The 23,236-nt window shown below is 58.7% G+C and overlaps 1 protein-coding gene across 1 annotated transcript; it reads left to right on the top strand.

Annotated features, from left to right (window-relative positions):
- The first annotated feature begins 5,248 nt into the window (after window positions 1-5,248).
- On the top strand, window positions 5,249-19,069 carry RTN4RL2 (reticulon 4 receptor like 2). Its single transcript, XM_059387789.1, has 3 exons — window positions 5,249-5,656; window positions 11,248-11,729; window positions 18,253-19,069. Exons 1-3 carry the CDS (start codon window positions 5,626-5,628, stop codon window positions 19,000-19,002), a joined length of 1,263 nt encoding a protein of 420 aa, XP_059243772.1. The 5' UTR covers window positions 5,249-5,625; the 3' UTR covers window positions 19,003-19,069.
- The last annotated feature ends 4,167 nt before the right edge of the window (window positions 19,070-23,236 follow it).

The following is a 23,236-nucleotide window of genomic DNA, read 5'->3' as shown; positions in this document are numbered from 1 at the left end:
GCCCCTGAATCTGACATTTGCAATGTTAGATGGAAGCACAGGCCCTATAAGCTGGGAGGCTTCTCCTCACCCCACCGGTCCATGCCAGGCAACTCCTGTCTTTCCACACCAGCATTGTTCCTTTGCAACCTTCAAAGGAAACTGACATTGGAAAAACTAGGTTCAAATTTAGAATGATCTAACTCCACGGAGTTCTATACAGAAACACAGCCACGTTCTCTTGTCGTCCCAAACATAGCTCCATCCCAAACATGGGGCCTCATGTATATCCTACGTGGTGGCACTATCTCACCCACATGTCCAAGCTCCGACCCCCCCTCACAAACAGCTGCCCTTCAGCCATCCCTTGGTTAGGGGTGCCCACACTGGCAAAAAGGTAGAAGGGAGAAGATGCCCCCAGAGGCCCTGGCAGTGGACTAGGGCCATTTGAGAAAGGAGTCCAGAACTCTGGATATCCACAGTATGGTCTAGGAGGGGAATGCAGGCTCCCCGAGGGCATAACCCCTTGGTTGCAGGAACTTCATGCCCCCAAGGAGGGATGCTGGTTGGAGGAGGTTGCTAACAAAAAACACTCTATTTTTTTTTTTTCTTCCAGAACCCTCTAACGCAGGGGACCCAGGGCAAGAAGGATATAAGAGTAATATTACCTCTCTGAGTAATCTCCATCTGTAAAAAGGGGATATTAATAGGCCCCCCCCCATAAAGCTGCTCGGAATGTTAAATGAGCCAATACCCATAAGTTCATGACATGAAATAGTTCACAAATGCCAGTAACCATTATAAATAATATAAATGGACAGAGACCCTAGAAACCAAGCACAGAAGGAGAAAACAAGTTCTGACACCCCTGCCCTTTAAACTACTTTGGTTTCTGTCTTCTTCCCTTTTGGAAAGCAGCCCTGTCCCCTGTCCCCATTAGGGGGGTAGAGTTGGACTTGGACTTCAGTGTGGGAGGGTTCTGGGTGAAAAGTGCAGCCTCTCCTTCTCTGCCACCCCTCCCCCACCACTGCCAGCAGGCCCTGAAAGGCTCAGGGGGCTCTGGAAATCCCTAGAAGTTCTGACCGGCCCCTGGGGCCTCTCATCACGCCCCCAGAGCTGGGAATGGGGGGGAGCAGCATGGAAAGGAATCTGGTTGAGGGCTGCATTTCAGTAGCCTCTGATTCTAGAGTCACCACGGAGAAACAAGGATGGCACAAAAACATGGCTCTGCGGGACCTTCAAGAAAGAGGACGGAGTCCCAGCTGCTCCTTTCCGTGATGGGGGTCCTGACGCCCAGGGAGGAGACAGGTCTGTCCCAGGTTACACAGTGGCCGTGTGGAGGCAGGCTCAGGGGAGAACTGGACTTCTAGTTCAGGCCCAGACAGCACTGACCACACAGGGCAGCCCTGGTCTGTGCCAGGGGAAGGCAGAGATGTGGTCGGAGACACACACACGGGATTACAGGAGGTTACAACTAAAAATCAACTCCCAGACCCAGCTCTGCTTCTCAGTACGCATGCACCCTCGGGTCCCCACTTTGCTGTCTCCGCTAGATGCGACATCTGTTTCTGCAGGCCGCTGTGAGGCTGAAAGAGAAAATCAATAGTAATATTATTAGGGTTTGTTGAGCACAGGGTCAGTACTCTGTTAGGTTCTTTCTCCTTTTATCTCATTGAATCCTCAGATCCCCCCGTGAGTTGGGAACCAGTATTGCCCTCCTCCTATCTTCTGGATGAGAAACCCAGGGCTTAGAACAGCTGAACACCTCTCCCAAGGTCATGGAGCTAGCCAGCCGAGGGAGCTGCAGAGCCAGGGCAGGAACCTGCCGACACCCGCACTCTTGACCACTGAGCCACCCCCACCTCACCTGCTGCCAAGTGTCCTACACGATGACTTTGCCAAGTAGATGTCAAAAAGGGTCAGGGAAATTTCACGGACTGCTGGGTGGGGTCTCCCAGAGGAAAGAGGAGCCCTGGCGCCACAGTGAGAGTAAGAGTGATGTTAATAAGCGGGAAATCATAGAGGAAGCCACGCCTTGACTAATCTGTGCCAATATCCTGTCTCTTCTCCATGACCTCCTTTCCAAAGCCCACTGTTTTCCACACAACGGATCCCTCCCCTTCTCAGGGGAAATCCATCCAGCCCACCAGCCCAGTTCCAAAGAGCCCTGGCTTCCCTTGGGGCTGCCGATCCGCCTATCGCCACCAGAGGGCAGGACAGCTCTGTGGCCAGTACTCTTGAGGACCCAGCAGCCCCAAAGACTGGCCAAGTGTCCAGCCTGGCAGGGATGGACCCAGATGCCCTATGACACAGCCATCCATTACATCTTGCCATCAGCTTACTGGCTGAGATGTCAAAACATCTAACTGCGGAAGAAAAACTCATGTTCACACGTGATGTCTGATTCTCCTGGGGCAAAGATCTTAAAGAACCTCCCTAAGGACAGTAAGAACAATAGTTAACCACCACAGAGAGGGGTCAGAACTTCATTTCCCTAAGCATTTTCTCAAATCTGGAGTGACTGGAGAGTTACTGAAGCCTGAGGAATATGTCCCCACTGTACAGATGAAAAGACTGAAGCAACGGACAGAACAGGGAATGATTTACTTAGGGTCACCTGGAGAACGCTGGTCTTCAGACCCTGGGGAGAGCTGCTTCCAATTCCCTGCCACCCCTGCGGGATGGGGGCAGGGGTTGATGCAGGTATGGATAGGGAGAGGAACAGGGGTCAGCATGCTCTACAGGGAAGACCAAGGCATTGTGGTATTTCCCGTAAAGCATCCACCCACCCTCCCACCCCCCACCCCCCCATCCATCTATGCATCCATCCACCCAAAAGGGTTCATTGAGCAATTGCTGGGGACACAAAGATGGATGAGAGGAGTTTCCTGCCCTCAAAAAGCTGGCAGTCTAGTAGGGGAAAGTAGTGAGTCAGCAGATAATTATAGGAAACCCCGTGCAAGCCTGTACAATGGGATAGGAGCAGAGGGGTCTGTGACCCTCTGGGGTACACTCAATTTGGAGCTGTCCTCTGGGGCTCCCAAGGCCTCGGATTATTGGCAGGGGCATCCCTTCTCTGCATCTCACCCCCGGATGGGGGATCCCGTCTCAGCTTTGGGAGCTGGCCTGTGTCCGGGGCCCGGGGTCCCCCCCACCACCCCTCTCAGAAGATCGCGGGCCCAGGGAACCGATGACAGCACACCTGAGTCAGCCCGCCGCCCACCCGCCCCTCAGCGTCTGTCTCCGCATCTTGTGATATTTCGCTCCCCGGGAGCCAGCCCCACTGCGCTCCGGAGGCAGCTCGGCAAACAAACCCAGCGACAGATTGTGCCGCGGCTCATTCCGGGGAAGGACGCCAAATCCCACCCTGCTACCCCCAACACTCCCTCCCCGCCGCCCCCTCCAGGCCCTCCTCCCAGGCGCGGGGCCTCGGCAGGGTGGGGTCCCAGTAAACGCTGGGGCCCGTTCCTGCCTTCGAGGGGTGGGAGGGGGACCGGAGCCCCAGGGACGCGGCTCTCCGCTCCGACCTCTCCCGAGCTGGAGAGGCGCGGCAGAGGACATTAGGGGCGGACCGAGCCCTGGAAGGGCAGACGATGCACCAGCAGGGGGCGCCTGAGCGTCAAGGGGCAAGAAGGCCGGGAGCCTGCGGGAGAAATGGGGTGGGGTGGGGTGGGGGTGAGGCGGGGAGGGAGACACACACCGGGAAAGAGACAAGAGACGCAGAGATGTAGAGTCCGAGAGGCAGAGAGCCACAGGACGGAACGGAGGCGACAGGGACACGGAGGGACAGTGAGAGAGAGAGACAGGTGCATCAAGATAGGAAATGACAGGGAGAGGCGAGGGGAAGGAGGGGGGGGGGGGGGCGGGGGGGGGGGGGGAACGGATAGACGGAGACTACAAATATGAATAAGGGTGGGGGAAGAAAGTGAGAGAAATCGAACGAGAGCCAGAGAAGCATGAGCGACCACGAGTGCAGCAGAGAATGAATGGGAAACAGGAACCGGCATTTATACAGCGCCGACTGTCTGCGCGGTGCCGGGATGGACTCAGGCACCGACAGGGCAGGAGGAACCAGAGAGCGAGGCAACGGGGCTAGGGTTTGCTTCTCAGTGCTCCCGGGAGCGGCCGCCCGGGGCTCTCGCGCTTCCTCGGGTGAGGCCGCGCGCAGATGGCCCCGGCCTGGGCTGCACGCGCCGCTCCCGCAGCTCCAGCCCCGCGGGTGCCGCAAGGCCGCGGTCCCCCAGGGCTCTGCGCCTGTCCGGAGCCGCGGCGGCTCTGGGGGCCGGATGCCGGGCGCCCCGGGCTGGGTCTCGGCCGGGGTCACCGTCACCGCCGCCTTTGTAAGGAGACGCTTAGGTCACGAATCGTTTGGTATCGCCTCGAACGCGGCCGCGAGAGGCAGGAGGGACCCCGACGAGATCAGAATGCACCCCTCTTTTGGAGGAAGAAGAAGCTCGAGTGAAATCAACGGTCTCCTCCCCACGCGGGAGATGAGATAGTCCCTTCAGGACACATCACACATACAGATAAAAATGCACACACTCGCGCTCACACCCAAACTTGCACCCGCTCACCAGGGCGTTAAGGGGCACACGCACACACCCGGGCACATATCCCCGTGCCACCATCCCAAGCTCACTCGCGCCAAACTCTCGAACACCTCACGGTTCCCACCCGTGCAGACGCGCACGCTGGTGGGCACTCAGCGGCTTACCCATTCCCACACTCGCGTGCCCTCCCCCCTTCCGCGGGCCCATTTAAAAGGTCGCGCGCAAGCACTCTAGAGTCACACCTGCACAAGGGTCCTTGTGCGCGCGTGCACGCTCATAGGCACTCAGCCTTGCACACGCAAACTCTTGCATATTCTATTCTTAGAGTCGCGCACACTCTGGGCTTGGGGTCTGGGAACGGAAGGAAAGGTGGAATCTAGGGGAGAGAAACGGTGGAGGCCCGGACATTGGCGCCGGGGACGCGGCAGGAGGGGGAGGTGACCCGGGAGCCCATCTCCTCCAGGAAAGTTGGGAGGGGGAACTGGCCAAGTCCGCGGAGCTCCCTCACACTACTGCACCGCCTCCCCCACCGCCCCCAGGAGAGGATTTCTCTCGAAGCGTGGCTCCGCGAAGGCGATCGAACAACGTCCTCCGGGTTCCCCAAGGAGGGGAGGGGGCCGGGATGGAGGGGGCTAGAGAGCCGCTCCCGCCTCCTAGTGGCCAGGAGAGGGTTAAGCCGGCTAGCTAGGAAGCGAGGGAGGAGCCAGCGAGTGCGGGAAGGAGTGGGGGTGGTTGGGAAGAGCATCCTCGCTGTCCCCACTCTCCCTCGGCGAGCAGCCGGGGCGCACGGACCGACGGACTGACGGACTCGCGCGCTGCCTGCACTGCTGGGGGGGCGCCGGCACCGGGCGTCGACGGCTAGCTCCAGCCCTCCCAGCCCCGTCGCGCCCCGCCCCGTCCCGTCGGGGCCGATGGCTCCTCCCGAGGCCCGCAGCCCGGGGGGCGCAGGATAGAGCGCCGCGGCCCGGCCACACAGCCTGGGGACTCCCGGGCCCTCCCGGAGACCCGCGGAGTCCCCGCCGTCCGTCCGGCGGGCTCAGGGAGCGAGTGGGAGCGCCCTCCCCCCGCCGCCCCCTCCCCCGAGCGTCGAGACAAGATGCTGCCCGGGCTCGGGCGCCTGCTGCAAGGTAGGGACCCCAGCCCGCTGGTGGGCGGAGGGCAACCAGGGGAGGGGAGCCGGGTGCCCCCTCCCCCAGGGCGCGAGGGTGGGGCCGCTGTGGGGGTGGGGGGTTGCCTGGGGAGGGGGGAGAGGTTAGCCTGGGGCCCCGCCCCCGCGCCCAGGGATGCGGGCTGGAGGAGCGCACCGGGCTCGGAGCCTGCTGGGAGGTGCGGGTAGCTCGTGACCGAGGGGGGGACGCTGGAGCAGGCGGACCCGGCCCGGGCTCCACCTGCTCCGGGGGACGCTGAGGACTCTGGCCGGCTGGGGAAGCGCCGACTCAGCAACTCCTCGTGCCCCGTGCCTCAGCACTTTCCAGTCACCTGGGAAGGCAGAGGGTGTTGGTAGGGGGCTGGCTGAGAGGATAGGAGGCTCGGAGGGAAATCCAAACGGCCCTGCCTAGTAAGACAGATGGAGGGCGCTAGAAAGGGGGATAGTTCCATGGACTGAGTGACAGACTAGGGTGTGGACCAGAGATTGGGGGTGGGGTGAGGAAGGGGTCATAGAGAGGGGTGGGGAGCAAGAAGCAGTGGATGATGGAGAAAGTGGCTAGAGGAAGGAGAAAGACAGAGGAGGAAGAAAGTGAAGGTTAGACGGGGAAAAGCATGGAGGGAAACGGGACGCCCGTGAGGACAGACCAGATGCCCAAAGGGGTGGAGAGAAGGTGAGGGAGAGGAACCCAGAATCCGGAAGGCAGGGTGGGTAATGGGATAGAGGAGGGCTGGGGCTCTGGGGACTGGGGAGGAAAGGGCAGTGGGAAGAAGGAAGCCTAAAAACCAGAGAGGGACGCGGCTGGCGGATAGAACTGGGGTGTCAGGAGCCAGGAAGGGGGTCAAGGATGAGCGCTAGGGTTGGCGACAGGGAACCGCAGAGGGGAGACAGGCTGGGGCGGATGAGGATGGGAGCTGGGAAGGAAGAGGAGGAGGAGGAAGAGGACAAGATGGGAGAGAGAGAGGCACCAGGGGGGTGCTGCCCAGGGATGAGACAAAGAGGCTTCTGGTAACCACTTCCACGTGGGAAGCCCTCCATTCCCAAAGCGCCTGCTTGTCACCTCCCTTCTCTCAGGGAGCGGTCGCTGGGCCAGCCTGGGGGGCTCTGAGCTCTGGGCCTTGGGGGCGGCTGTGAGGGGGGAAAGGGTGAGGACATTCGAGTGGGCTGGCAGCCTCCAAGGCTGGGCACCCCGGCTGGCTGCATGCTGCCATTTATATCTCTGGGCCCCGTCGTCGTCGGATCTTGCCACCGCTACCACGGTGGCTGCTTATTTTGGGGTGTTACATTCTGGCAGAGTGAGAAGCTGTTTGCAGCAGCTCTAAACCTCCGTCACCGCACCAGTGCTTCCCCAGGCCCCTGCGTCACCAGTGTCGCCACCACCTCCATTCTGCTCCAGGCTCCCACCTCCTCAGCCCCTGCCCCCTCAGCAGCTGCCTGCCAAGCCCTAGCCCTTCCCCAGCCTTTTGGGTGTGGAGCTGTTGCTGCTCATCTGGGACCCCGTGTCCTTCCTTCAGAGCCAGGGCCCTTGACTCCCCTTCCAGGGAGCACCTTTCCCAGGGGCCCCTCGGCCCAGCAGAGCAGCACCCTGGCACCTGCCCTCCGCCCGGAGTCCACCTGCCTCCTCCCCAAGCTCCTTCTTTCACCAGAGCCTGTGGACTAAAAGGTGGCTCCTGGAGTGAGAACCTTGCTTCTGAGCCTTGGGACTGCAGGCTGATTGTCCAGAGTCCTTGACAATGGTCCTTTGGTGAATGGATACTTTTTGGCTCTGGGCACCTCAGCCTTCCGGGATCGATACCTTATTCTGGCCTCTCTCCACTCCGTCCGTAGGTCAATCCTAGCCACATCTCCTGGACACTGGTCATTCCTTTTTGACTCCCAAACAGGCTGTCCCTTAGAGCAGCCACAAGCTGAAGCCCAGAAGAAAAAAGTTGCCCAGAGTCTGGGTCCCTTCTTTGCTCCTCCATCTCCACAACAGCCTCATGGATGGCCCAGCCCCGTGCACCTGCGTGCACTTTCTGTCTCCCTTTACCTCAAGGGCAGTGATTGTCACACTCAGTGTGGTTTCTGTGGATGATGTGAGGTCTCCCAGAGAAAGGTCAGAGAGTCTCTTCTGACATGGACTGGTCTGGTGCCACCGGATACTAGCTGCACGACCTGAGGCATCTCTATGCTTGAGCTTCCCTCGCCTGGGCTGCAGATTGGAGTCAATAATATTACTCCATGGGCTTACACTCTGTTATACTCTCTGCGGAAGGCCGTGGAGTAAGACAAAGTCTGGCACACAGTAGGTGCTTCGCGACAGAGGGCTTCGGCCCATGCTTGCTCTGCGCTCCCCTGCGGCTCTAGCCATCACCTGCTGACTTCAGAAAAAAGGAAGAGGAGGAAAGAGAGAGGATGGGGTGAGCCAAGAGCGGGGGGAGGCTGTCACAGGGGCTCTCCTCAGCCTGTAGAAGGAGGAAGCAGCAAAATGAAGGCTTCGAGAAAGATGCTGAAGGCAGACTGTCAGAGATCCGGATCAGGAGGCCTGAGCTGCTTCCTCGGAAACTGACCCTTCCCCTCTCCAGCCCTTAGCGGTTCTGCCTGTGAAATAAGATGGGGGTTTGCCCTTGAAGGCCATGGATGTATCCCCCCACCCTTCCGGCTCCAACACTTTGCATCTTGCCCTGGTCTTTGCCAGGGAGTCACAAGATGGGGGCTGGGAGTGGACATGTGGTCCTCAGGGAGACAGAAAAGACAAGGCCTGGAGGGAAGGAGTGATGGTGAGGAGCCGTGGGCAGCAGGGGGCGGAGAAGGAAAAGGGCACACGCCGGGCAGGGACTAAGGGCGGAGGAGGGAGAGAGTGGCATGGCTCACCAGCCCCCACTGCCTCTGCCCAGCAGCGCTCCAGCCAGGCCTGGGGGCAGAGAAACCCAGAGCCCCCCATCTTCCCCTCCTCCTCGCCTCCAGTGAGAGCCGCAGCCTGAATTATGGATGAGGCTCCTTGGGTTACAGCTGCTTTGCACGGCAGAGAGGGCCAGAAATGGCAACAGAGTCACTGTTACGCAGCAGCTGTCACGGAGGGGCCCCCTGCTCAGGGCCCCTCCTCAAAGAGCCTGTAGGGAACACCATCTCGGACGTGGGGCAGTGGGCCCCGGTGGGCGTAGATGTGGGGACCAGCCAGAGGGGGCGTGGGGAAAGAGGAGAGGAGCCCGCTGCTGTGGGCAAGCAGAGAGCCAAAGAGTTGCAAGTCAACCCCCATAGGCTTGGTCCCCAGGCTGGAAGGGACCCGGGGGCCAGGGAGTGGCCCCAGAATCTGGAGAGCTCCGGAACCACACGTCCTTCCCGCTGTCCCTTCTGGGGTACCAGTCAGCCCTAGAGGCTGGGGCAAAGAGCTCCGTAATCCTCTGGAGGGCTGCTGGCCTTTAGAGCTCACACTCTCGTGAGCTTTGTGGATTAAGGATCAGAAAAGGATTTGACTTCCTCTGGTGTCAAGTCCTCAGAGAAGCAAGCTCAGAGGGTGACTGCTACAGAGAAGTGTCCTGGCCAGGCATCAGGAGAATCCTTTCTGGTCCTTGCCCAATCAATCAGTCACTTTGCTGTGTGACCTTGGGCAAGCTCCTTGCCCTCTCTGAGCCTCATGTCCCTTGCATAGAACAAGAACTGGAAACACATGGAGGACCTTTCCAGCTCTGAAATTTCCCGTTCTAAGGCCCAAACCTCAGGCCTCACGAAACCCACCCAGGGTTCCCTGCTGCACTCCCGCTCCCCACCTCTGCCTGGTTCAGAGGAAGGGGTGAGAGACGTGCCCCTCCACCCCACGTGGCTCTGAGAAAAACTCGGGAGGAGAAAGTAATCGTGAAACGCCGCACGGGGGAGGGGTGAGAAGGGCCGAGAAATGCGGAGGTGGTGTGAAGGAACGGAACAGCAGCCGCTGTGTCACTGAGTTATTACATCACACCCAGCCTACACACGCACGGGGCCGCACTCACACACACGCGGAGGACAGCCGGCACACGCTCGCGCCGCAGGGCACGAGGAGGGGCCCGGTCAGAGCTGGGGCGGCGCCCAGAGCAAGGAGTGGGAATACCACACACACCAGGCAAGGGGTGTCCCCCCCAACAACCCAGGGAGAAGGCACAGCAGGGTATCTGTGCTGTCCATGCCACACTCAGACCGGCGGTGCCATGAGCACCCAGTGGCTCAGCAGCACTCACACCCGTCCCTACAATCATACATTCGTGTATAAGCACACACACACATTCACACACAGCCACCTCTGGAGTGCAAGGACCACTCAGAGCCACAGACCCTCCGTCCTTCCTCTGGAGTCTCTGAAACCCACAGAGCCTCAGGATCTCGGGTCCGGGGTCCAAGGACCTGTCTCCCGCCCCTCCCCCTGCCCTCATGGGGCTAACACATTCCTTGAAGCAGAAGGTTCTCATCAGTGTGTGCCCAGGGAATCACTGCCCGGTTTATGGGGTGTCGGCTTCCCTTTCCCCAGGCAAATTTGCCAGGAGAAAATCCCAGGATTCATCTGGAAATCATGATAAAGGGCAGAGGGCAAGCTAGATCCAGCTCGGAAGCTCATCAGCTGCAGAAGGCCGGGGACAGGGATGGTTGGGGGGGTCCTGCACCCGTACCATAGCGCAGGGATACAGGGGCCTAGCCACAACCCTTTAGCCCCAGGCTCTTGGGGCTCCCTGGGCCTGCTTCTCCATCTGTATCATAAGGAAGCTGAACTATTTCCATCATCCAAAAGTTACTTTGAAAAACATATTATTTTTAAGTGACTTTGATGACTTTGAATGAGGAGAGCCTGTGGTGTGAAATGCAGATTCCCAGGCTGTCACCCCAGAAATTCTGATTCTGCCTGCTTCCCAGGACCACCTGCCTGATTCTGTTGCAGGTGTCTGCTGGCCCAGTTAGAACTGACCCCTGGTCCCCCAGGGCCTTTCCAGCCTGGACAGGCCCTGGTTCTTCCAAGATGAAAGCCGCTGGAAGATGAGGGGCAAGGCTGCAGGCATGGGGGGTTTCGGCAAGGCCGGACACCGGGGCAACCTGAGGGCCATTTTTCACAAGCCTTAGATTCACGAAGATTCTCAATTTAGTTCCAGCCGTTCTCAAATGGGGGCGATTCGCCCCCCAGGGGACATCTGGCAATGTCTGGAGACATTTAGGTTATCATAACCTGGGGGCAGGTGTTGCTCGCACCTAGTGGGCAGAGGATCGGGATGCTGCTAAACATCCTAAATAAGACATCTTACAGGGCTGCCCGGTAGAAGCAAGAACCATCAGGGGCCGACCGTCCGGAGCCGGAGAGCCCTGGCAGTTACATGGGCAAACCTTGCTTTCCACAGTGTCCTCTTGGCATTTCTTTATTTTTTAATAGACCAGGAGCCTCAAAACTCAGCCACGGGTCAGGGACTCTTGCGTCCCTGAGGGTTGCACTCAGAACCCCTCTCCCCCAGGAGCGCTGCTGCCCTTAGGGGTGTGTGGGCAGGCCCCTGGCTGGCAGGCCTGGCCGCGGGGGGCCGGGGGGGAGGGCGTTGAGGGAGGGGTTGCCCAGAACCACCCGGCCTCCCTCTCCCACAGGTCCCGCCTCGGCCTGCCTCCTGCTGATGCTCCTGGCCCTGCCCCCAGCGGCCCCCAGCTGCCCCATGCTCTGCACCTGCTACTCGTCCCCGCCCACCGTGAGCTGCCAGGCCAACAACTTCTCCTCTGTGCCGCTGTCCCTGCCGCCCAGCACGCAGCGACTCTTCCTGCAGAACAACCTCATCCGTACGCTGCGGCCCGGCACCTTCGGGCCCAACCTGCTCACCCTGTGGCTTTTCTCCAACAACCTCTCCACCATCTACCCGGGCACCTTCCGCCACCTGCAGGCCCTGGAGGAGCTGGACCTCGGCGACAACCGGCACCTGCGCTCTCTGGAGCCCGACACCTTCCAGGGCCTGGAGCGGCTGCAGTCCCTGCACCTGTACCGCTGCCAGCTCAGCAGCCTGCCCGGCAACATCTTCCGCGGCCTGGTCAGCCTGCAGTACCTCTACCTCCAGGAGAACAGCCTGCTCCACCTCCAGGTGAGCCGGCTCCGGGCATGTCTGCTGGGGCCGCCCTGCCCTCCCCTGGACCCTGGGCTCCTCTGCCCCAGGGCGCAGGGGGACCCCCTTTCTGCCAAAGCTTCTCCAGTTCCCCGCCCCTTTCCTGAGTTTCTGTTCCTCTCACTCTCACTAGGGGCTTTTATTTTCTCTCCTTATATCTTATATCTTATATCTCCTTATATCTTCCAGTCTATGCCTGTTTGGGTCCCTCGCTGCCTCTCTCCCTAACTCTCCAACCCCCCATCTGTCTCCCTCTGCCCGTCCGTCTGTCTGTCTATCCCTTTCTGTCCCTCTCTGCCTCTCTCACTGACTTGCCTCCCCCATCTGTCTTCTTCTGCCTCTTCTGTCTGTCTCCCTTCACACGCCCACTCTGCACACTCCCCCATGTCTGTCTGGGTGTATGTACGTGTCTCTGTCCCTCGTTTGCCTTCGGGGGACTCTGCCTTTCCCCAGGCACCCAGCCTGGAGGCCTTGGAGGCTGCCTTTCTCACCCACCCCTACGCCCTCCCACATCACGTCACGGGGAGGAGGAGCAAGAGGGCAGAGCCCTTGTAATTATGCCCCACGGAAGGTTCCACCTCTCTCCAGCTCACTGGGTATTGGGACAAGGGGGAGTCCTAATCTTCCAGATTCCCCCAAACCTGGCGTCCCTGCGCAAGGGAAGAAGGAAAAGAAAAGGGTGAAGAGCGGTTAAGTAGCTGGAAAATGGATGCTCTGGAAACGGAAGGAATAACAGTAATTGCTATTTATTGTTATTGTCATTGATCTAAATATTGTTTATTGTTGTTGTTATGCTGACTGTTTGACAGCCAGATCCTCCTGTTCTATTTACCCAGGAAGCAATCACACACCCTCCAAACCACTCTGGAAGAAATTCCTCCCTGGGCTACCCAGCCTCTGTCTGGAAGGGGGCAAGGACCTCTAAATTCTTCCCGTCCCCCTGCCCCGTAAGCCTGGAAGGCCCTTGCTCCTCCCCACCCTGGGTCTGGAGCCTGCCTGGTTTCACCAATATGCTGATGTGCACATCAGGTCAGTGCCGATGACGCGGGCAGTAGTAGCCTGACCAGTGTTTGAAGTACCCACTACGCGCGAGGCACTAGGGAGACAGCAGGGAGCTAAACAGACAAAGCTCCTTGCCTTCCGAGATAACATTCTTGGGGGGGGGGGGGGGGGGAAGACAAGAAGAAAAATGCAGACCCCGCTGGAGGAGTCTGCCGTGGCCACGATTACTGCCTAAACAATGGTTATCGTAGCAACCACTACTACTTAGGAGGCACACTGTGTGTCTGGCCCTGTGCTAAGGACTATACAGGCATCGACTCTGGTATCATTTACAAGCACGTGGCAAATTTCAACCTTCCTGAGCCACAGTCTTCCCATCTGTAAAACAGGGGCAGCGACAGCCCCCCATCTCCTAGGGGTTTTATAAGCATTCAGTGCATGAATAATTTGTAAAGCACTTAGAATAGTGCTTGGCATGCGGTAAGCACTATGTAAATGCTTGTTAAAATACTATTTTAAAAAGAGAAACAAGCCTCATTTAACATTGGCCTTGGTGAAACAGCCCGTCTTGGACCCGATCCTGGAGATTTGGGTCATCTTCATGGAGGATACTGAGGCCACGAGCGGGTCCCAGAATACTCCCTCCCTTTCCTTTTCCTAAATTTGCCTCGCACCTCAGCGTTTACAAAGTATATTCAGCCCCCTCATCTCACGTCTTCCTCCCTGTTGGAGGTTGTCTCCTTACAGACAAACAGACAAGGAAGCAAGGATGCGGCGGCCCGGGGCCCCAAAGATTTTGTAGACAGCAGGCCTCGACGCATCAGTTCTCTTAAACCACTGTCCGTGTGACTGGGGGTTTCGCGTCTCATGGCGAAAATCGCCTGGTTGTAGGGGACCGTTAGGGGCAGCAGGGACACAGAATGGAAGGAAGTTCCTGGGGCCACACAACCCATTAGTGCCCATGGTGCTGCAGCCTCTGGCGTCTGATGACATTTTAGGAATGTCCGTCCCTCAGACCCCTCCCCCAGGCTCCGTCCAGCAGGGCAGGAAGGACAGCGGCGGTGTGGGCTGAGCTCTGAAAGGACACGCTTTGGAGCCTGCCCAACCGAGGTTCAAACCCTGGCTGCTGTATGTGTTCGGACAAATCACTCGACCTCTCCATCTTCATGTCCTCGTCTGTAAAATGGTGACCAAGGTAGTACCTGACATTTACCTAAGACGCTCTGTGAGGCTGAAAATTTAGCCCAGAGACCCCTGCACACGGGTGGCTATCATGGTCCTATTCCTGCTCGTAGCTGGACAGTAACTCCTACTGACACTCTGACCTCTTTACCAACACACATTAGTTGTTCAGGAGGATGGATCTGGGGCCAGAGTGCCTGAGTTTGAATCCCTGCTCCGCTGTTTTTCGACTCACTTAACTTGAGGCAAGTTGCCTCCCCATTCTGAACCCCAGTTTCCTTATCTTTAAAATGGGAAAGATAAAAACAAGATCTTCCACAAGGAATGGCTACGAAAAGCCAATGAGTTTGTGTCTATAAAGCACGTAGGTCAGTGCAGAATAAATCGGTCAGGACGACCGGACCTTCCGTCTCTCAGGCCTGGGCTCAAGCAGGGTCTGGGCCACGGAGACCTTGGGTGGGCGCGGGAGGGCGGGGGGTCCTTCTGAAAGGGGAAGTGCTGTCTTGCACCCCGTGGTGTGAATGGTGGGTGGGGGTGGGAGGGGCCCTCAGGGCCTCAGGGGAAGGGAGCATCTCTGCACCAGCCCCTGCCGGGAGGAGAAAGAGCTGCCTCTGCCAGGAGACTGCCTAGGGAAAGAACCAGGCCGGGAGATGGTACCGGCAGGTGAGGGGAGCCCAGAGAGGGGAGCTTTGGAGGGGGCGAGGCGCCACAGCTTTTCAGAAACAGGAAGGTGGAGGTGGGGTAGGGCGGAGTTTCTCATGAACTGTCTGTTGTAGACAGGCGCCGTACCAGGGGGCGTTCCTTCATCAGCGTATGGAGCGCCAGAGCGCAGTCTCCATGCCAGGTGGCGTTCTGGGTGCCAGGGCTTCAAGAGTGAGCAGGAGCAGCGTCTCTGCCCTCCTAGAGCTTATTTCCTATGACTAGAACCAGGTGACAGAGACACAGTTCTCTCCTTCACTCATGACAGCCCGTATGGTGCATAAGGGCTGTCTTCGCAGGCAGGCAGAGCTGGGTGTGAATCCCAGGCCCACCTCTGGCTTGCCCTGTGGCTCCGGGCGTTCCTTCGCCTCTCTGAGCCTCCACGGACCCATCCATAAAGCGGAGAAAACGACCTGCACTTCAGAGGCGCGTTGTGAGGGTTAAAGTCGATGCTGCCTGAAAAGGGCTCAGCGATGTGTGTGGTTCAGAGCAAGCATCATTTCCTCCACCGCCGAGGACACTGAGCCTCGGTGAGGTCCAGGCAACCGGTGTGAGGTCACCCGGACATTTAGGAGCGCAGCCTAGAACCGGCCTGGGTCTGGCTGACTCCGGAGTTCGCGCCCGCATTCCAGCACATGGAGCTGTTGGACCCTGGGCAAGTCATTTGCCTTCTGGGGTCCTTCATCTCCTGTTCTCCGGAAGGGACACAATAATATTATCAGCCTCGTGGGGCTGGGATGATTCAATTACTATGTGGGGTCTGGGCAGCACAGAGCTTGGCACCCAGCGCCGGCTCTGACGCCGACGATGACGGTGACACCTGGCAGAGATTGGTGAGCCCTGTGAGTGGGGGTGCCTGGCACAGAGCAGACACTCAATACGGCTTTGCTGAATGAATGAGATACACTCCAGGACTCACTTACTCATAAATATCAGATGAGGCTAGATCTTAATGATCAACGCTCTCAAGTCCCTTGCTTCATAGATGAAGAGACCTGAGGCTCAGAGAGGTTGTGGAGCTGCCCAAGGTCACACAGCCCAGCAGCTGGGTGCCAGAGACTGGAGCCGGGAGGGTCGAAGGAGGCAAGGTGAAGAGCAGGATGCTGGATGCTCTGGGGCCTGGAGGGGAGGCGTCGGGGAGGGCAGGGATCCGGCGTTGAGATTCCAAGTGGATGCAGAGAGCTGTGAACCGACCTGCAGGGAAGTGAGGGAAATGTGGTTTTCGAAATGGAAGTGGATGACTTTAGCAGCCGCTCTCAGCCCAGGGCAGGCGGGCGGGGGGGCGGGGGGGCACAGGGTGGGGAGGGCGAGGGCTGTGACAGTCAAGAGCTTATTAATGCACAGAGAATGTTTTAATGGGGAGAGAGGAAGGCCCGCATTTGAGAGCTGCAGCCCAGGAAGTGACCCGGCATCTGGCAACCACCGGGACGAAGGGAGGGGTAAGGACCCCGATGGAGGCTCAGCGAGGGGGAGGGCCAGGACATTCGCAAGAGGGAAGAGGGGGAAGTAGAAGAGTTGAGATCAAGGGATTCTGTCACCATCAAATTGGGGCTGTGGATCAAAGGCGTCTGAATTTCTGGGGTGTCTGGTCTTCGGTCTTCCCTTCCTGACCTCAGGAAGTCCCAAGAGTGCTGGTGACCTCTGCTTCTACCCCCCCCCCACCACCACCCCTTGTTGATCCTGACCGGGTATCTCTGGGTGTCCTACCTTGGCTGACACTCCATAAAAAAGGAAAACCCTAACAAGGTGTCTGAGTGGAAGGGTTTCAGAGCGTACTCCCTGGGGGCCAGGAAGAGAAGGACAAGCTGGGACAGGCTGAGGCCACAGGCGTGGAGAGAACCACTGCGCCGGACACAGGGTGGGGGCAGCAGGGGGCAGAGAACGCTGGTGTCAGAGACAGTCGAGAGGGTTGAGGGGACGGATCTCAATGTGGCCAAGAGGAGGGTTCTTGGCAGGCTCAGTTCCTGCAGCGGAGAGGGCGGAAGGCAGACGGGAGGGGGCGAGAAAAGCAGGAGCACAGGAAGGTGGAGGCTGTGGGTGTGGGCTGGGAGTCAACGCCCTCCCCCCACCTGCAAGCCTGCCTCCGGGCTCCTAGGTGGGAAGGGTGGGATCATCCCCCAGCCAGGAAAGGGTGGGAAACAGCACCCAGGGGTGTGCAGGCTTCAGTGCCGCGATGCTCTCATCCCTAAGAACCAGGCCTTCTGGGCTTGCTCACCACAGGGGTATCTTCCACAGAGGGGAGGACCTCGGTATGGGGGCTCTGGGCCCCTTTCTGGCAAGCCCTTGGTCTCTCTGGGTCTCAGTGCTCTCCTCTATAAAAAGCGGCTGGACCAGTGGACCCCGAAGCACTATTCGAGTCAGGCTGACCACCACCAAGCTGGTGAGCTGGTTAAGGGACAGAATCCAGCTCCCTGCCCCCAGGAAGCATACCTACACCTGTTCCCACACCCCCATTCATTCTGGATCACCGTCCAGGATCCGTCCAACACTAACAAGGCCTGATTCTGGGACGCCCCAACCCCCGGCAGGCAGGTGGGACAGCCCTTGAAGGGGGCCAGTGATGGAGGGCATCAAACAGCAGGCTTCTTTCCCCTCCCCCCTCCCTCTGGTGGGTGTCGCTGACACCTGGTCCCTTTAATAGACTGTGGAAGTAGAACAGCAGAACTTTTGAGCCCCAGGAAACTCCTCTGTTAGAGGAACAGGATTGGACCTAACTGTAACCAAGACCCTACCGTCACCATAACCGCTTTTTATTGATGGTGGTCTCTGTGCCCACCCAGGCTGTATCCTTCCAGCATGATCCCACGGATCCCTCCCTCGGCCCTCTGCAGCCAGGAGGAGGGCACGCTGGATCGGAAGCCCCGGGCTCTCACTACTGAGCCTGTGGGCTTCACTGGACCGAATCCCAATGTGCCAGGCACTGTGCCCAGCGCCTCACCCATCTGCTTTTTGTGTGGATTGTCTCCCTTAATCCTCAGCACCAACGCAGGAGGACGTACACTCATTCCCATTTTATAGATGAGGAAACCGGCTTAGAGAGATTACTGGCTTGGCCAAGTTAACAACAGCCGCCAACCCACTAATGCCTATCTCATGGAAATCTTGTTCTCAGTCACCTAATACATGTTGCTTCATTTAATCTGCCCACCTTACAGGTGAAGAGACTGAGTCAGAGATACGGAGACTTGCCCAGAGTGGCACAGTCTGGACGGAGAGATCCAGGATTCGAAGTCAGGAAGTCTGGGCATAAGCAAGCCGGGGGTTCTCATTCTCCAGGTGTGGCCCCCTAAGGAACAGCATCAGCACCGCCTGGGAACAGATTGTGTGGCTACACCGCAGACCTGCTCGATCAGAAACTCGGAGTTGAGGGGCTGTGCACAGCACGCCGGGCTCTGCAGGGCATTCAAAGCACTAACGTTTAAGAACTACTGGCCTCAACTACCTTGTTTCCCCCACATTAACTTCTCAACAGGTTAGGGGAGGCAGGATTCGAACCCAGAACCGTCCGAATCAAAAAGTCGAACCCTTTGCGTTCCACCACGATGCTCTCCCTCTTTCCCTTCCTCCCCACGTGCCTCTAAGGACCACTCTCTTCTTCTCTCCCCAACCCCCACCCCAGGATGACCTGTTCGCGGACCTGGCCAACCTGAGCCATCTCTTCCTCCACGGGAACCGCCTGCGGCTGCTCACGGAGCACGTGTTCCGCGGCCTGGGCAGCCTGGACCGGCTGCTGCTGCACGGGAACCGGCTGCAGGGCGTGCACCGCGCGGCCTTCCGCGGCCTCAGCCGCCTCACCATCCTCTACCTGTTCAACAACAGCCTGGCTTCGCTGCCCGGCGAGGCGCTGGCCGACCTGCCGTCGCTCGAGTTCCTGCGGCTCAACGCCAACCCCTGGGCGTGCGACTGCCGCGCGCGGCCGCTCTGGGCCTGGTTCCAGCGCGCGCGCGTGTCCAGCTCCGACGTGACCTGCGCCACCCCCCCGGAGCGCCAGGGCCGCGACCTGCGCACCCTCCGCGAAGCCGACTTCCAGGCGTGCCCGCCCGCGGCGCCCACGCGGCCCGGCAGCCGCGCGCGCGGCAACAGCTCGTCCAACCACCTGTACGGCGTGGCCGAGGCAGGGGCGCCGCCCGCCGACCCCTCCACCCTCTACCGAGACCTGCCCGCCGAAGACCCGCGGGGGCGCCAGGGCGGGGACGCGCCCACGGAGGACGACTACTGGGGGGGCTACGGAGGCGAGGACCAGCGGGGGGAGCAGACGTGCCCGGGCGCGGCCTGCCAGGCGCCCCCGGACTCCCGCGGCCCCGCGCTCTCGGCCGGGCTGCCCACCCCTCTGCTTTGCCTCCTGCTCCTGGCGCCCCACCACCTCTGACTGCGGTGCTGAGACGGAAGAGGCCTGTGTGTCCCCCTCCCCCCCCCCCCCCCCCCCCGCGGCTCGGCCCGCCCCCCCCCCGCCCCCGCCCCCCCCCCCCCCCCCCCCCCCCCCACCCCGGGCCTCTGCAGCCTTCCTCTCCCCTCCCGAGGGACGGACCGGCCGCTTCTCCCTGCCTCCGGGGCTGCAGGCTCAGGACTGGGTTGCGCCCGGTGGCTCAGCCCTGTTCTCCCCAACTCCGGCCATTAACTCTTTGCCACCCCAAGGCTGGGGTGGGGCACCCCAGGCAGCCGCCGACCCCTTCTCCCAGCGCCCACCGAGGGGCTTTGTCTGCAGAGCATCGCCCACCAGCAGAGCCTTTGGAAGCTCCCGGGAAGGGAGCCCCGCCTAGGAGCCCTTTGGAGGGATGCCTCAGTTGGGGCCAGGCTAACCCTAGGCCCCCGCTTCTCCTAGCCTCCCTCAACCTCCCGACACTGGAGGAATACTTTTCTCCTAAGTCTACCCGGGACACTTTTTAGGGTGCCTGGAGGGAACTTTCCTCTCCACGGTGGCCCCTGTGTGGTGAAGATCAACAAGTTGTTTGGGAAAAAAAAAAAAAATTATTAAAAAATTCTATTATTTTATCTTCTTCTGTAAGATTTGTTGGCTCAGGACCCCAAAGGTGGGAGGAGGGCTTAGAACCATCAGAGCCATGAGAACTAGCAGGCTCAGGGACAAGAGGGTTAGAGAAAGAGGATACCTCCCAGGCAACCAAAGTGCTTCTTGTTGCCTGGAGTGCTGCTCCCCCACGATGAGAAGCTGAAGACTGAGGAAGAGGAGTGACCCTGGAGTCCCAAGTAGGCCAGGTGAATTCTGACAGCCAAGAGTGGGTGCTGATACCACCTCGCTTCCCATTGGTCGGGGAGAAGCAGCTACAGACCACCCTGAGTTTCCTGGCACCTGAGGAGCTGAGGCTGGAGAAGGCCTGGTTAATGGCTCCCTCCCAGGCCCTGTTCCTTCCGGAAGGAAGAGCATTTTCCATCTTACCCTTCAAGGAGAAATAACCGACATCCAGGGGCACAGCCAACCCAAACATGGCTTTGGACAAATCTGAAAAAGGCACCTCATCCTCAGGGCAATCCAGCCCCACACCACAACAAACACTTGCCCTCTTGGCTGTGTGCCTTTATGCAGTGTACAATCTGCACAGTACACAACAGAGTACACAACAACCCTATAGATCAGTGATCTCTTTTCCTTGGCTCCTGTGAGGTGGAATGGACCAGGTTAGAGAAGCAGCTCTGCAAGCAGGTTAGAGGAGAGACCAAGGTCCTCAGGTGACCAGAGGGACAAGAATCCCAAGTTGGGGTACCCTGCTGGCTTGAAGTAGGATCTGAAGCTTCATCTTTCCAGTATGTGAAAGGGAGGGATAGAGGTCGGGCTAAGGAGGCCTGGGGAAGGAAAGAGCCGGACTAAAGTAGAACTTGAGAGAGAGGTTAGGGGTGAGCCTCATCAGAGCAACTGGGGAGAAGTTTGATGGTTTACATTTAGGATTAAGACTGGGGGGGGGGGAATGGAAAGAGAGGGAGCGGGATGCCAGGGCTCAGAGAGCAGGAATGCTGAGATCCTGTGACTCTGGCCAGGCAAGTCAGAAGGATGGCAAGGAGAGAAACAGGAAGGCCTGAGGCAGGGGGACCTTGGACAAGACTAAGGGGTGAGTGGGAGAACAATGAAAACAGCTAGCTAACCAGGAACGGGGGGAGCTGGGGCCTCACAGGAGCCCGTGTCAGGCTGGCTTTGAGGAAGCTAGCCAGCGCGTTAGGGGGGCAAGAGCTCTGCTGGAGGAGGAGCTGCTGGGGACTGGGCAGGGGAGGGAGGATGCTGGGAAATCAGAAGCAGGCTGTCCAGGTCACAGAATTATCGTTGTGAAATATTCATGGGCCTTTGGTCCAGATGCTATTTCAGAACAGCGAAAGCAAGAGGAGTGTGTGAGCCTCAGGAAGAAGCCTACAGCAGTGCCTCTTTCCACCACCCCCACTTCCACCACCACCAGCCCAGACAGACCCACGGACGCCCATCACGTGCACACCCACGCTCACACGCTCTCTCACACACACTTGCACAGTGCAGAGCTATGGAGCACGTGCAGGCCAGCTGACACCCACGGGTCCCACAAACAGGCAGATGTACCCCCAAATGCACGCACGCATAGCCACACAACCCCGGAAGCAGGACCCTGCCCAGAGACCACCTCCAGATATCTCGAGCACACACATCCCCCAGCGTCTTGGGGACAACTCAGGTTTACAGCCCTGAGCTGCACACCCTGACACAGGAGGGGCTTTCAAGGCCATCCTGCGCAATCACCAGTATTCTGATGGGGAAACTGAGGCCCAGAGAGGGGAGGGGCCCCCGCCCTTGAACAAAACAAGGCTCATTCACCTGTCACATTCTGAGAGAGGACCCACATCCTGCATTGTCTGCCAGACCCCCAGGCTCCCTGTGCTTAACTCCTCTCTATCATCTGTCTGCCTGGTTACCCAGTCCCCTCCTGGCCAGACCCATCCCTCCCTTTTCATTCCCTCCACCATCTCCCTGCTCCATCTCCTCATTACCTCATGCCTAGAATAGGGAAGAAAATAGCAGTACCCCGCTCCCTGGTTTTCCTACCTTCAGTCTCTCTCCCTCCCACCCGCTGCCCGTGGTGGCCAGATTCAACCGAGGAAAATTTGCCTTGTGTTTTTCTGTCACTTGGAAACCTACAATACCTCCTTACTGCCTACAGGTTAAAGATGAAATAAATGCCTTAGCCGACCATCAAAGATCCCTCAGAGTTGGTTACCACATGCCTTTCTCGCCTTTTCTCTCATGGCTTCGCCCCAAATCTTCACTGGGGCTGGAATGATTGTATCGTGCTGGCCGTCAGTTATCCTGCACTCGCAACCCACAAACCTACTTTGAAATCTCCTTAAAGTTCCTCGATCTCCCCCAAACGAGGAAGCCTCTCCCCCCCTCCTCGGATGACAGACTCCAGACCCCTTCCGCCAAGGCCCAGTCTGCCCCTCTCTGACCTTATCAGTGGGGGTTCTTTGACTGTCCTTCAAAGCAGCGGTAAAGGCTCCGGCTCAGGCTACCTACAGGCAGATGGCTGCCCCCCACTGGCCACCTTGGGAATCACAGCCAGGCTTCAGTCAAAGTAAACTGAGCGTGAGCATCCGTCCAACCGCCTGGGGAGAGGAACCGGAGAAGGACGCCAGATGACCGGGTTTATAAGCCCTTAAGCCTCTAAGGTTCTTACCCTCAGAGTGGCGGGGAGGCCTCTCAGCCCTGCTTTCAGAACTGCTAGCACCCGACTTCAGACCCCTAATCCCTAAGAGAACCCCCCTCCTTTGAGATACAAAGACACGGGGCTTCCGGGACACTGCTGAAGGGAAATTCGCCCACCAGGCTCTGAGAGGCCACAAGGTCAGGGACAGTCCAGGTGGCAGACCCAAGGTCCGGCTGGGGTCAGGTTTCTACATGAATTTTTAATGCTTCCAGCCAGACCTGTCAGATGTCCCGAAACCTGAGCATCTCCTTTCATTTCTGTACACCGTGCGCTTCCCCATCTCCATTGCCCCTGGGGGTGGGGCAGGGAGGACAGGCCTGGGACAGCGACCAGTGGCCTCTGGAGAAATGATTTTGGGGAAGTGGAAGGTGAATGACCTAGTTATTCTTCTACTTACTGTGTGACCTTCAGCAAGTTACTTAACCTCTCTGATTGTCTGTTGTGGGTTTGTTTTTTTGTTTTGTTTTTTTTTTTCATTTGTGACCTGAGGACAATAGCACCTGCTTAAATCAACTTGCTGTGGGGAGTAAATACAATGACCCCGTGGAAAGGTGACCTAGTATTTGCTGTTATTACCTTCCCTCAAGTCCAGCTTCCCTCCGCTCCTTCCTTCCAACCCCCAGTTGCCTCTCGCCCCTTTCTTTTGGAGGCGGGAGCTTTGGTTGGTTCTGCCCACTGCCCCCTAAGATCCTTTAGCCTTTCTAAAAACTTCAGCTGAAGAGGGGGCAAGGAATCGAGAAGCTGAGGTCAGGCAGGTGGAGTAAGAGAGGAAGATGGTCCAGCTGAGGTGAAGGGGAGGGAAGCAGGCAGCAGACGGGAGGGGGAAGACCCTACTCAGAGAGAATAGAGCTAGGTGCAGACTCATTTCTTTCTTTTTCTCCCTTTCTCCTTCCTTCCTTTTCTCCTTCCCGGCACCTTCTCCGCGCC

The sequence above is a fragment of the Mustela nigripes genome, chromosome 1, assembly GCF_022355385.1.
Source record: "Mustela nigripes isolate SB6536 chromosome 1, MUSNIG.SB6536, whole genome shotgun sequence".
Taxonomy (NCBI): domain Eukaryota; kingdom Metazoa; phylum Chordata; class Mammalia; order Carnivora; family Mustelidae; genus Mustela; species Mustela nigripes.
The sequence above is the reverse complement of the archived record's forward strand: the minus strand, read 5'-3'. Positions and strand labels throughout refer to the sequence as shown.